Consider the following 13,933-nt stretch of genomic DNA (forward strand, 5'->3'; position numbering starts at 1 on the left):
TATTTATTTAACAAGGATTAATTAGAAGAATCACGTGAACCTTGTTGGATGAATCTTCTATCTAACATTTCTCTTCCATTTTTGCCCGGGGGCGGTTGGGGTGTATTCAAGTAATTAATAGTTTACAAACATTAATATAATCAAGTAAGAGTATGTATTTAACACCACAATCGTGCTATATTGATATGAAAAGGGTTTAAAGGTTAAAATTTGCCAACTTCTTCAAAATTCTGGGTGAAAACATGTGTTGTTAACAAAATAAATAAATAAATAACACCGTATATACTTTGCACAACGATTTTCAAAAAGAGCAATGTCATATACTATATCATTCACTCTCAAGTAAGAAAGTTTCATCACTAACTAGTCTGACCGATCAGGCTTCTGTGCTGTAGTTTTTAGCACAGATCGATGCTGTTAAAAAATAGAGGGCTCAAATTTAATCAAGCCACTTTTAATTAAACGTAGTCGTTTTCTTTTTTGAAGCTAACGTTTCTTATGGGTTTTTTTTTTTTTTTTTTAACGCCGTTTGAGGAAGGGGATGCACTTCTTTTCCTTTCAAGCTAAAATGGATCTGAAAGAGAAAAAAAAAAAAGAAGAAGCAAAAATGGATCTGAAGAGAAAAAAAAAGAAGCTAAAATGGATTTGGTTTTCAACCCCTTCAAACCACCAACCGTCATGACCATCATCGAAAACCAGAAGAAGCCCTCTCGGATCACTGCAATAGCTGTGGAGCTTCACGAAATTTGGGTGATCAATGGAGGACAGGACCAAGATTTCGTTGCAAAAGGACTTGGCGGAGAAGGCTCAGCCGGCGGCGGCGTGGTGGACCTGGCGGTGTTGGTGGTTGATGGCGACGATTCGGCCGTCTAAGAGCAAACCCAGGTACGAATAAAATTCCAAGCTGTTTTGGGTTGCTTGATGAAGCCATGGAGGGAAGTAGCGGCTCTGGAAGTTTAGAAAGAATATGATTTGCTTTTTTTGGGTCAGAGGAATTGAAGCCAGATACTCCTTTCAAGCTTTGCACCTTACTTTCTTCAGCTTCGTCGACTCAAGTTGGAGCCACAGCCATGGAAGGAACACGAGTGCAGCTCCCTTCCACCTTAAACGGCGTTAAAGAAAAAAAAAAAAAAAAAACCATAAGAAACGTTAGCTTCGGAAAAGAAAACGACTACGTTTAATTAAAAGGGGCCTGATTAAATCTGAGCCCTCTATTTTAACAGCATCTGCACAGAAGCCGGATCCAGTCTGACCTGGATCAGCCCCCAATCCATTTAAAACGGTGACGTGGCTTTCTGGATTCTAATCTGCGCCGAATCCCTCAAACACAGTCCTTCCTCTCTGCGCCGCCCGTGATCACCGTTTTCCGGCCACGAAATCTCAAGTAAGCCTCTCACTATTCACATGTAACAAAGAAACAACGTGGGTTTTGCTTAAAGTTTTATTCTTTTTGTATATAACATGAGAGATGCTATATAGTACTTCTTCATTGGTTTCAGTTTGGATTATAAAAAAAAGGTTTTTGAAGGAGGCCCAGATGTTCTACCTTAGCCGATTGGAGCACACCTTTCGCGTGCCACCAAGTCTCCTTAGCCTTCCCTGCGAGGAAGTTGTCAAAGGAGAGCTTGAAAAACTTTTCCTAGACAAGGTTTGCTCTATGGTTTTCTCAATACACTCTTCTTTTTACTGTGATCAATCAACCATTGTTGACATCATCTGAAAGGCTCTATTATTGTTGTGTTGAAGGTTATTGCAAAATTGGGTCTTTGTGTCTCCGTCTATGATATCCGCTCCATTAAAGGTGGCTTTATCTTTCCCAGTGATGGCGCTCCGACCTATACGGTATGCTTGATGAATACTATACCTTCTTATACTTTGAAGCTCAAATCTTTATTCGATTCCCATGAATCTTAGGCTCGATTCTCGTAAATGGGACTCTTAGGGAGGGTTTTGGGAAATCACTGGTTTAGTTCTGGTCTAAACTGCACCTGAAAAAAAAAAAAAAAAATCGATTTTCAATTGGTTTTGAACTAGTTTGGGATAGTTTATACCTTGTCTAAACTCAGTTTGAAACTTACTTTTGTTTGCATTTATATATTTTAATTTGCAATTAGCATTGTGATTGTGGTTGTTTTTTTTTTTTTTTTTTTTTTTTTTTTCCAATATGTTCCCTAGGAAATCACTCTGCAAGGTCAATTAGCATTTTTGTACCGCCTTCTCATTTATTGTTTGGCATTCTCGTATATGACTTTGATTAGATTTTGACAAGAATTTTAACAAATATTGTAAAGCCAATTTCAATTGCTCTGATTCCATGGCCACACATATGCACGAAGAGGGGTGGGTAATGGGTAGGGCATGTGAGCTGTATGTGCAAGACCCATATATTTGGTTTGTAGTGTATTCAATATCGTTATGGAAATCAGTTTATCAGTTTTAAGGAGGTAATGTTGAAGGTAGTAGTGTATTCAATATATTCGACCTAGGTTTTTCTCTTTTAAATTTCCTTTGTACTTGGGTTGCTCATTTTGCGCTCTTTAATAAATTGCATTTACTTATAAAAAAAAATGTGGAAAGTAGTATCTCTAGTAGGTTGCTGATTGAGGCAAAAGATTCTTGATATGGTCCTTTATGGAATGAAACTTTAGATTTGACTATATCTTGTATTGTTTCTCATAGTCTTAGTAGGAACAATAGTGTTTTGGTAATATTTGTTTGTAGTTCTGATTTGTTTATATATATTTTTGGAATAAGTTTTGGTTTGGAATTGTAATTTTGGTTTCACTTTTGTTAGATAGGGTAAATATAGTTTTCTTGATTCGTGCAAAGCTTTTGCTAATTGGATGTTTAGATTTCACTTTATAGTTGAACGAGTCATTTGTGTTTCTGATAGAATTTGAATTAGCTTGTTTGTTTTCCTTAGCGCCTTTTTTTCCCCTCTCTCTAGTGTATCAGTGGCTATGGTGGTTTTTTTATTATGTACAAGTGGATTTGGTGTCCAATTATTTTATAAGCCACAATTTTTATCTATTTACTTAGAATCGGAATCCCTACATTTGAAGTTACTAATCAGAAAACAATTTTGTCCTTTTTTTTTCTTCATATTTTTGCAGGTGGTGTTCAGACTGATTATGTTTCGTCCATTTGAGGGAGAGATTATTGCTGCAAAACTTAAAGAATCTAATTCTACGGGTTTACGCTGTATGTCTTGCACATCTTTACTTATTTAACTCTAATGCGACTAGTGCTTCTGCATATAATTTTTTATTATTTTTGTAACCCTTCTTTTCCTGTTTACAAGTATTACTACTTTATTCATCACAGATGTGCCACTTGTATGCATGTGCTCCTCTTTTGGGCTTGTTTCTGAGCGTGGGGCTAAAATTGCATTTTGCGGTTTCATCGTGGCATGGTTACTATTTATTCTTGTTAAGTAGCTTGGTTACTAGTTAACATGATGATTTGAATCACCTTGTCTTGGATCATTGGTAAGGGATCGATAGGTTAATCTGGGAGTCATTTCTTTTTAAGTATGAATTTGAGGAGGATAGCTGGGGAGCAATCTCTATTTTCAATGAGTAACCTTGTATCTCATTTGATGCATTATACTCGGCTGAATGCTCCTTTCTGATTGTTTCATGGGTATCATGGTAGTTATAACTGGCAATGGGAATGGTGGCAGTTGTAACTAGTCGCAGTAGGACTAATCCTTGCCTTGGTTGATAGTTTACTTTATTCATATGGGGCTTCATCAATTTGCCTTCCTAGCAGGCTCAAGATTTTTTGGCCTATTAAGAATACTTGTCCACTTATTAAGGTGTGCACCCTAGTTCATAAGAGAATCCTATTTTTGAAGGAAAGTTTTTCCACCCCCTAGATCTCGATTATTAGATGATAAGTGGTAACAATGAGGAGGATATATACTCAATTGCATGAACATCTATGACTTTTAAGAGTAGTCCTGTTGGCGAAGATAAGATGATCCCGATCATTTGCATTATTATATTTTTCTCTAGCTATTTTGGTTCAGCTGCATAAGTCCTCTTCTTTCACTTTAATCTCATGGGAGCCTTCTTCATTTCTTATTTATGAGGGTGAAACTATAGGCCATTCTCTCTTTTTTTTTTTTTTTTTTTGATAAGTAATAACCAGTTTTATTGAAAGTATAAAGGCGCCTCAAAGTACACCGGGAGTATACAATAGGATCACCTAACTAGAAAGGGAAAAACGAATAAGAAAATCATCGTAACTAATCGACACCGGGAAGACATACGCCACAGTCCAAAGGTACAGAGTATGAAAGCAATAGGATAATAAGTCTTCCAAGGAACCCTCCAAATCCTCAAAACATCTATTATTTCTCTCATTCCATAGACACAAAAAAGAAGAAGTAGGCACCATCTTCCAAACCGCAGCACTCCCCCTCCTTCCCGAAGACCATCAACAGGCGAGCAAATCAGAAACTCGTCTCGGCATCACCCAAGACAACCCAAACCGACCAAAAAAGGCGCACCACAAAGCATAGGCTACCTCGCAATGAAGAAGGTGATCCACTGTCTCCTCATCCCTCTTGCACATCCAACACCTGTTTGTCACAATCACATGCCGCTTCCTTAGGTTGTCTAGGGTCAGAATTTTTCCCAAAGCCGCTGCTTGCCCTCAATGGAGCTTGTGTACGCCACACACTCTTCCAAGGGAATTGCCTCCCTTCAGAACAAGCCAAGGAAGCATAAAGAAGTTTGACCTTGAACTGGCCTCTTTTGGAGGAGATCCACCACAACCTATCTTCACATCCTCGTCTCACTCGGGCAGAATGCAGCACCTGGAAAAAAGAGGCAAATACATCCACCTCTCAATCATGAGCCCCTCTAGAAAAACTAACATTCCACTGATTAAAGCTACCCCTCACCTCCAAATGAGCCGCAACTGAAGCGTTCTTCGCACATACAATACTGAATAGACTAGGGAAAGCTGTCTTAAGAGCTGTATCTCCACACCACACATCATACCAGAATCGAACCCTAGTCCCTTCCCCCACCTCAATACGCGTAAAGTCTTGGAAAGTGTCCCATTCTTTCCTAATATTCTTCCATAACCCTACCCCAAAAGTACCTCCAAGCTCCATAGAGCACCACCCACCCCATAAGCTTCCAAACTTCGCATCCACCACAACCCTCCACCAAGCATCTCTTTCCGATCCATAACGCCACGACCATTTTCCTAGCAGTGCGTGATTGAGGACCACTAAGTTTCTAATACCCAACCCGCCTTCCTTAATTGGAGTGCACACCTTCGACCACTTCACCAGGTAGTATTTGAACTCTTCGCCTAGCCCACCCCATAAGAAATTACGCTATAACTTCTCAATACGCTTGGCAACGCTAACCGGAATAGGGAAAAGAGACAGATAATAAGTAGGCAAGTTAGCAAGAGTGCTCTTGATAAGCATGACCCTGCCACCCTTTGACAAATGCAACCTTTTCCAACCGGCCAACCGACGTTCTATCTTTTTGATAACTTCATCCCAAATATGCTTAGCCTTATAAGGAGCCCCCAACGGCATACCAAGGTACTTAATAGGCAGAGAGGCAACCCCACACCCTAGAATGCCTACTAACATGCCCACTTGCTCCGCATTTCCTACTGGAATTAACACCTACTTAGCCAAATTGACCTTCAGACTGGAAGCAGCTTCAAATAATAAAAATAGACTCCGCAAATAGCAAACTTGGGTGGGCATAGCATTGCAAAAAATCAAGGTATCATCAGCAAATAGAAGGTGAGAAACCACAGTGTTACCAACCTTGAAACCATCTAACAACCCCCCGTTAACCGCCGCCGAAATCATCCTGCTCAAGGCTTCCATCACAAAAACAAATAACAGAGGAGACAGGGGGTCCCCTTGTCTCAATCCCTTGGAACTGCTAAAAAAAACTATTAGGAGAACCATTGACTAGGATTGAGAATCGCATCGAAGAAATGCCATGTTTTATCCAAGAGCACCAAATCCCCCCAAAACCACACCTCCTCAGCATATAAAACAAGAAATCGCAATTCACATGGTCATAAGCTTTTTCTAGATCCATTTTGCAAATAACCCCTGGCTCCCTTGATCTCAACCAACTATCAAGGCATTCATTAGAAATCAAGATAGGATCTAGAATTTGCCTACCCTTAATAAAAGCACTTTGCGACTGAGATATAATCTTATCCAAAACTACCTTCAATCTATTTGCTAATACCTTGGCTATGATTTTATAGATGCCTCCCACAAGGCTAATCGGCCTGAAGTCTTTAAGATTGATAGCGCCGGGAACACAAAAAGGCTATTCTCTCCTGCTCTTTTCACAGAAGATGAAGACATCGATGAGTAATTTAATTGACATTCAGAAGTTCTTTATGTAAAAAGTAGTTGGTTGTTGATTCCCAGACTTAGATATTAGATCTCAACCATATGAGCCCAAATTAATTTAATTAGATACAGGTTGCTGAATTAAGGCAGGAGATCTTTAAGATGGCTCGAGAACTCTCTGATTTGTTAGTTAAGAAACCACTGCTTGTTTTGGTTGGCTGGTCTTAGCACTAAAAAGTTTTAGCAAATGGTGGAACTACTGATGCATGGGGCAAGAAGCTGGTTTTGTTTGATTGTTCTAATTTTATTCAATTTTAGGAGTCGGGAATATTTTTTTAATTTCCATATTTGTTTGTGGGTATGGAATGAAGTTTTAGTGCATTAGGTAGGTCTTATTTTGGCTTTTATTATGTTTTTGGGGTTTTATTAGTTATTTATTTATCAAAAAATTCGAGCCTAGTGGTGAAAGCCTATAAAGTCCAAATCTTTTTAGGGTTAGGCTTTTAAGTTTTATTTGGAGTCTCTTATTAGGGTGAGTTTTTTTTTTTTTTTTTTTTTTTTTTTTTGAGGGATGAATGAAGTTTCTATTAACAATACAAAGAATACAACACCCTCCAACAGGAATCTGCTAGAACTACTGATGCTAACAAGCATCTTGCTTACAAACAACCAGCCACCAGCCTAGTGATGCTTTGGATTTCTACATGTGAGGCTTGGAGAATATTTTCTTTTTCTTTTAACATCCAACAATTTTTATAAATTATCAGACCTGTTTTTGCTTTGGTTCCTTTCTTTCAAATCCATACTGTACAAACTCTAAATCGCTCAACCATCAAATGACTTCCAAATAACCAAGGACCAAATACCATTCCCAGGTTATTATTCACAGCCCAGCAACAGCCACCCAAATCCTAGGGTTTTCTCTTTGTTTCATTTTCAAATCGTACCCTTCCCTTACACTAACTAGAGAATCCCCCAAGCAATATGTCCTATGGAAGATATTCCCGGAGGAATATCATAAACAGCCTCTCTTACAGTTCCTGCTTCCTGTTCAAATTAATGGGACCAACCTTGTGAAAAGAACTAGATGTCAGGTTTGATTTGAAAGTTGCTTCCTGGTTTGGGACAAAAAATTGGTGTGAATCATGGTGAACACCCTCACATGCCTGAGCTTGGCTTGGTAAATTGTGCGCTACCTCCAGGTTGTTATAAGCCACTGATTTCCTTGATCAGTGATTAATTTCAAACCTGAAGCCAGTTGCATTTCTGGGTTGGTTGTCTTCCTCAATCTCATTCACAGCATTCATTTTGCTTTGCCTCACCTTAACTAACTCAACTTGCTCACTTCTATGTTTCCTTCATTTTGATCCTTATCTCCTTTACTATCACCAGACTGCGAACACTCAGCTTCCACCCAAATTATGTAATTGATCTCCTTATTATCTACACCTTTGCTAGATTGTGATAAAAGCGGGATACTCTATTTCTATTTTGTTTGGATTGGGGTTCTAATTTACATTCGTCTTTTACATCATCTGGTGCTACCAATGTAGACTTTTTTTCTCATTTGTGAAGCAACTAGCAGTTCTTGGCAAGGATATTCACTCTCTGAATTCTAGTTTGTCAAAATGATCTATCTTTTCTTTTTAGATAATTACATTTTACATAGTGCTGGCATACTGATTGACTCTGTAAATGACAGTATCACTTGGATTTTTCGATGACATTTATATACCGGTCGAACTTTTCCCAATTCCTTCCTCCTTCAAACCTGACCCAAATAAAAAGTAAGCTCCTTTCTTGGTTTCATATTTTTCTCTTTTTTTTCCCCGTTCAATGCATCACCAAATCCTGTACAAGTTTTTTTTTTCTGTTCATTTTATGGTGCATTTTTAAATCAATATGCTTAATGATGACCTTTCATGCATTTATGGGGACTGCAGGGACAAAGGCACATGGGAATGGGAGTTTGGTGGAGATCCATTTATTGTTGATGGGATTGATGAGGTTCATATAGTTATACTTTTTTTTTGATATGTTAAAGGAATGCTCAACCATCTGAAGTGCAAGCTTTTGCTAAACTTTTGGTTTTAAAAATGGCAGATCTTGTTCCGAGTTCGCAGTATAAGTTATCCATCAATTCCACTTGAGCAGCCAGAACAAGCTAAGCCATTTGCTCCGATGAGGATTACTGTAAGTTCATCCCCTCTTTTCATAATTTGACTGGGTGCCCACTTTGTTCTAACTTCCTTTATCTCATACTTTTCTCAGAATGCTGTAACAACCATGAGATATGTGTGTGTGTGTTTATGTCTGTCGGCCTATCAAAATTGATAAAGCATCATCCATTTTTATTCACTTTAGTAATTTTATTTTTTGATCCAATTTTCAAATAGATCTACAAACCTTAAAGGCAAAAATGTTGATTCGGGACAGACAATAATCACAGAAATACACTGTAAAATTAGGGCAAAGTGAGGAGAAAGAAAGCTAAGAGGCGAGATAAAGTAGAGAAAGAAGAAGCTAGAAGGAGCATCCGGCTTCTATGCGGTAGTGAAAACTACCGCATATCTGCTGTGCAAAGTTTGGATGGCCCAGTTGAAACTAAGGGTTTTTTTTTTTTTAACTAAAACTCACGCTGTCTACTTTTTCTCCGTGCAATAAAACAGACCTCTCTCTCTCTCTCCACCCAAAAACTCCCATGGCCACCACTTTGCCACCTGACCGCTCTGCCATAGCAGGTCCATGATTTTACTTTTTCTCATAATTTTATTCCATAAAAGTCTCCCTCCATTGGAGTACAAATCACACTTAGAGAGACTAATGATTAAACCGAGCGAAAGAAGAGAATCAACTTCTCATAATTTTATGCCATAAAAGTCTCCCTCCATCGGAGTACAAATCACACTTAGACATACTCATGATTAAACCCTAGGACAACGTCCATTTATTGACTTGGCTAGTATAATTTAGGGCAACGTCTCTTCATTGACTTACCTAACATAACTTAGGGCAACATCTATTTATTGAATTACAAAATCACCATTGAACCTTAAAAATTAAATACAAATATCCATTAATTAATTAATTAATTAACCCCAAGGGGTTGGCCTAGTCGTTGAGGCATGTGGTCTTAGGGAGTATCACCCCATAGATCTCAAGTTTGAGATTTGCTAGGTACAAACTCTCTCTTGGGGCCACATCCCCTGGTGTAAAAGCCTGCGATTTACCCTAGTCCATATAAATAAACTTTCGAGGGTGCGGTGCACGGGTTTGAGGGTTACTCTACAGGGGTGGGTCCAAATGGCCCTGCCTTGTCGACGTTCTCCGATATGAAAAAAAAAAATATCAATTAATTAATAGAATCTAAATAAAATTTTTGCCGGTTGCATCAAATGTTTTACATTCTGTATGAATTGACAGAGTCAAATAGAATTGATAGAGTTTCTTTGAGTATTATTGAATGGTAAATAATATCTTACGTACAAAGTAAAAAAGATACGCCCTTTATGTGCAAACAAAACACTAAATTTCATATTTTTAGCATTGTTATTTCGTAACAATAATAAAAAAAAAAAAAAATTGATCATTATATGTGAAAATGGATGATACCCGATCAATCTTGTGCATCAAAGCTGATGAGCAGTGTTCCATACTTTGGCAAATGGCAATCATCATCTTTCCAGGAATCTCTCTAATTATGTTCTCTATTTCTCAGGGATCAATTGCTGACGATGGCTTGGGTCCTGTTTCATGGTGGGTTGATGCAAACCCGATCGAAGAACCTTAGGCTGGTGGGCTGTCTTGTCTTAAAAAGCATTTTTTTTTTCTTTCTTTCCTTTTTTTTTTGCAAATAGATGAAATAATGTTCTTCAAGCTTGTAGAGTAATTTCTTGTAGTTATAAAGTAGAAAATAGAAACTATTCTATTCAAGTTATCATTTAATAATTTATTGAAACTTAGTTTTCTCTTTAGTTTTTATTTTTATTTTATTTTTTATTTTTAATGAGAAAGAGAGTGGAATTAAATATGGAGTGTTTGAAAAAAACTATAAGCCAAAAACAGAGCTCTTATTTTCTGTCAAGTAATAGTTTTAGTAAGTCTTGAATGAGCTCCTCAAAAACTTGATGCAAATAAATGAATTTTTGTTCTACATGTCTGAGATACATATTCGAATTTAATTCTCAACTGCACACTCCTTGACGTAGCCGTGAAAGTTACTAGTGGATTTTGGATAGATCACTATTGATGAAATTTCGACATTGCAAACTTCTTTCTCTTGGTGTTATTGGTTATAGAATCGATCATTGTTATGAGAGATTTACCCTGCTTTAATGCAAGTATTGAATCTCCCCAACACTTGGACTCCTTGCTCAAGCTAATCATGGTTCATAGATTATCAAAATAAAAAAGAGAACCAAAAACAATTACACTATTATTGGCCATTCCATTGAACCTTGACCTTTCCACATCATTGTTGTGGGAAAAAAAAAAACCCCTCAAACTTCGAAGCAAATATGTTTGTGTGGGATGGGAGCTTTTGATTTAGTTATGTACAATGAAGTTGATGAGAGCCTCTCTCTTTTTTTTTTTAATAAGACAATTTTTTTTATTGCTTAGGATCTGAACAGTGAATAAGAACCTTACCATCACCATCCACTTCCTCGTGTTTCTTGTAACCAGGAAAGTTCCACATTAAGTTACCGAACAACCCCTCCATATCCTCAAGGGCTCGACCTTGTGTTTCTGGTAGCACAAAGTAAGCAAACACCAACGTCACCAACGCAATTCCAGCGAAAAGAAAGAAGGCCCCGCCGATGGTGACGGCCTTGTAGAGTGAAATAAAAGTCATGGAAATGACCCCACTTGTGACCCTCTGCACCGCGACTCCGATACTCACGCCCTGGGCGCGTAGCTTCAACGGGAAGATCTCTGACGTGTACACCCACGTGACGGGACCCATCCCGATCGAGAAGAATGCCACGAACAATAACACCATGGCGATGGACAAAGCAACGGCCCACATAACCTTCTCATCCGTACGATCGATGATCGTTAGGGTGACTCCGAGGATTATGAGGGAGACGATCATGCCCCCCACGCTAGTTAGAAGCAAGGGTCGCCGTCCGATCCTATCCAGCAAAAGCGTGGCCGTCAAGATAAACAAAGTCTTGGTGAACCCAACGGCTATCGTGCAAAGTAGCTTTATATCAGAATTTGTGATCCCAGCCTTCTCAAAGATTCTGGGGCTGTACAAAACAACCGCGTCTATACCCGACGCTTCTTGGAAGAAATAGAGAAAGATAGACGCGATAAACACGTGGCGAACAGATGGTGTAGGATGTAGGAAGAGCTCTTTCCACACGCCCTCACCACGGTTTTTTTTAGGCGCTTGAATGACGTCATCAGTGGAGTTATGAGGAATACCAGCTGCTAGTTTGATGTCGGCAAGTCTTGTCTGGGCTTCCTCTTTGGACTCGGAGGTTTTGTCAAGGATTTTCTCTGCGTCTCCGAGTCGACCTTGCATGACCAGCCAGCGAGGCGACTCGGGCATGACCAAAACGACGACGCCAAGTATAATAGAGGGGACGGCTCCTACTCCCAACATGAACCGCCAACCCAAGTTTGTACGGAGCTTAGAGAAAGCGTAGTTCGAAACGTACCCTAGCAATATCCCAACATTGATGAACACCTGCATAACAACAAAAACCAGTAGTTTACTATTAAAGTAATGATTAAGTGAACATCTTCTTATTAGCTTAAGCTAGCTTTTGGATAATTGATAATTTAATATGGTATTAGAACCAAAGGTCTTAGGATCGAATCTTGATTCCGTCAATTTACCTCAATTTAAATTAAATATTTTACATATTGGACCTCACCTATTAAAAGGAAGTTTGAGTCTGGGAGTGTTAAACTAATGATTAAGTGAACCTCTTCCTATCGGGTTTTAGGATAACGGTTAAAAAACTTTTTTTGTCCTTTTCTTGATTGGTGAAAAGAGCTAGGGTAGTTTCATGTCTTAATACTCTTTGAAAATATGTTGTTTTAAGAAAATTTGGAAGAAAAAAAAAAGGTTTGGAAATATGAAGACCATATCTTCTCACCTAGATTTAATGTGAAAATATAGATAAGGATAAGGAAGAGATAGAGTATATATATATATATATCTTTGCAACAAACAATATACAACAGCTCATTATAAATACAACAATCCCCACAATGGCAACTCCTCTAGGTTACCATCATTTTGATTACTATTTTCAAATAAGAGAAGAGGACCTTATGTGTGGGCTTAAGCTCTTTTTCCTATAATAGGTAATGCTTAACACGTAAAATATTTAATTGAAATGTAAATCAATTAAAAAGTCGATAAAGAACCGCTGGCTTCTATGATAAAAATATACGTAAATTAAATTATTTAATCAATATTTTAACGTTTCCTCTAAACTCTTTTTAAGTGTCAGCTCAATTTTTCCTTTTTCCATTTTTTTTTTTTAGAGAGAAGTGAAAATCTCGACAAAGGAATTTGTGAGATGATTATAAACGAACCTCGGGGAATGAGCTAAGGAAGCCGCGAGAGGAGGCGGGAGAGACCTCGGCGGTGTAGACCGGAGCGATCATGAGGGCGTAGCCGACGCCGATGCCGGCAACGAAGCGGCCGACCATAAGGAAGGCGTAGTTGGTGGCAAAGCCCATGAGGATAGCTCCGGCAAAGAAGATGGCTTGGGATAACACGATGGTGTAGCGGCGGCCTATCCAGTCGGAGGTTCTTCCGGCGGCGCAGGAGCCTATGAGGCAGTACAGGTTGAGGACTCCGGCGAGGACTTCGACCTCTACGTCGCTGATTTTGAGGTCTTCCTTTATGTAGATTACTGCTCCACTCATTACTCCAATATCTGAAACATCATGTACGTACGTTGAGAAAATTAATAAGCTACAAAATTCACGAAAATGGCGGAAACTTATAATTCATCAAAAAAAAAAAAAAAGTTGAAGATTCCTAACCATAACCCAGTAAAACGGAAGTGGTAGAAGCCAAAATTGCACACGAAAGAGCATATACGTTGGTTTTGGTCTTCTTTGGAGGATCAAAATCCTCATTAGTTTTCTGGGGTTGGCCGGAAATGGCATTAGTTTCATTTTCCCGGTCAGACATCCCGGTTAGCTGGAGAGGATTTGTAGAAGAGAAAGGTGATTGTTGTGTGATTTTGATACAAAAATTCAAGCGGCAATTAACCGGCAGTACTGGTCGTCCTTCGTTGTCTTCAGGGAGTACTGCTTAAATAGACACCTTCTTGGCTGCTTACGTCATCGTTGACCATAATGTCCAAAAAGCCCATATTTCACGGCTTACTAATTATCATATCTGTTTTTTTTTTTTTTTTTTTTAATTAAATGCGGAAAAATGGTTAATTTTTGTTTATTTATGTATTTATTTATTTATTTTTATATTTTATCATATCTAAACAAAGTCACATTAAAGAAATGGTTAAATATATCTAAAGAATTATATTACAACCAAGAGTTTATTTTATTTTATTTTATTGAAATATGTATTACATTAGCAAATGTAAATAT

The 13,933-nt window shown here is 38.3% G+C and overlaps 1 protein-coding gene and 1 pseudogene across 4 annotated transcripts; one reads left to right on the top strand and one right to left on the bottom strand.

The window, feature by feature from the left end:
- The first annotated feature begins 630 nt into the window (after positions 1-630).
- LOC132164642 (RNA polymerase Rpb7 N-terminal domain-containing protein) lies at positions 631-10,326 on the top strand. Of its 4 annotated transcripts, none has more exons than XM_059575208.2 (8): positions 631-1,384; positions 1,500-1,648; positions 1,747-1,842; positions 3,114-3,201; positions 8,055-8,139; positions 8,296-8,359; positions 8,456-8,545; positions 8,624-9,464. In XM_059575208.2, exons 2-8 carry the CDS (start codon positions 1,538-1,540, stop codon positions 8,684-8,686), a joined length of 597 nt encoding a protein of 198 aa, XP_059431191.1. In that variant the 5' UTR covers positions 631-1,384; positions 1,500-1,537; the 3' UTR covers positions 8,687-9,464. The 4 variants fall into 4 exon arrangements, with proteins under 4 accessions (XP_059431191.1, XP_059431171.1, XP_059431183.1 ...); XM_059575188.2 differs by lacking the exon at positions 8,624-9,464 and adding an exon at positions 10,071-10,326 and having other exon boundaries at positions 635-1,384; XM_059575200.2 differs by lacking the exon at positions 8,624-9,464 and adding an exon at positions 10,071-10,326 and having other exon boundaries at positions 635-1,384; positions 1,519-1,648.
- Positions 10,327-10,961: 635 nt separating this feature from the next.
- LOC132170726 (polyol transporter 5 pseudogene) lies at positions 10,962-13,514 on the bottom strand (annotated as a pseudogene).
- Between the last annotated feature and the right edge of the window lie 419 nt (positions 13,515-13,933).

This window comes from Corylus avellana, chromosome 2, assembly GCF_965113065.1.
Source record: "Corylus avellana chromosome 2, dhCorAvel1.hap1.2, whole genome shotgun sequence".
Taxonomy (NCBI): Eukaryota; Viridiplantae; Streptophyta; class Magnoliopsida; order Fagales; family Betulaceae; genus Corylus; species Corylus avellana.

Coding starts and splice junctions, on each gene's coding strand:
- LOC132164642 (XM_059575188.2), top strand. CDS start 1,538: ATGTTCTACCTTAGCCGATTGGAGCACACCTTTCGCGTGCCACCAAGT. Junction 3,202..8,054: donor TAATTCTACGGGTTTACGCT/GTATGTCTTGCA, acceptor TGTAAATGACAG/TATCACTTGGATTTTTCGAT. Junction 8,360..8,455: donor TTGTTGATGGGATTGATGAG/GTTCATATAGTT, acceptor TAAAAATGGCAG/ATCTTGTTCCGAGTTCGCAG.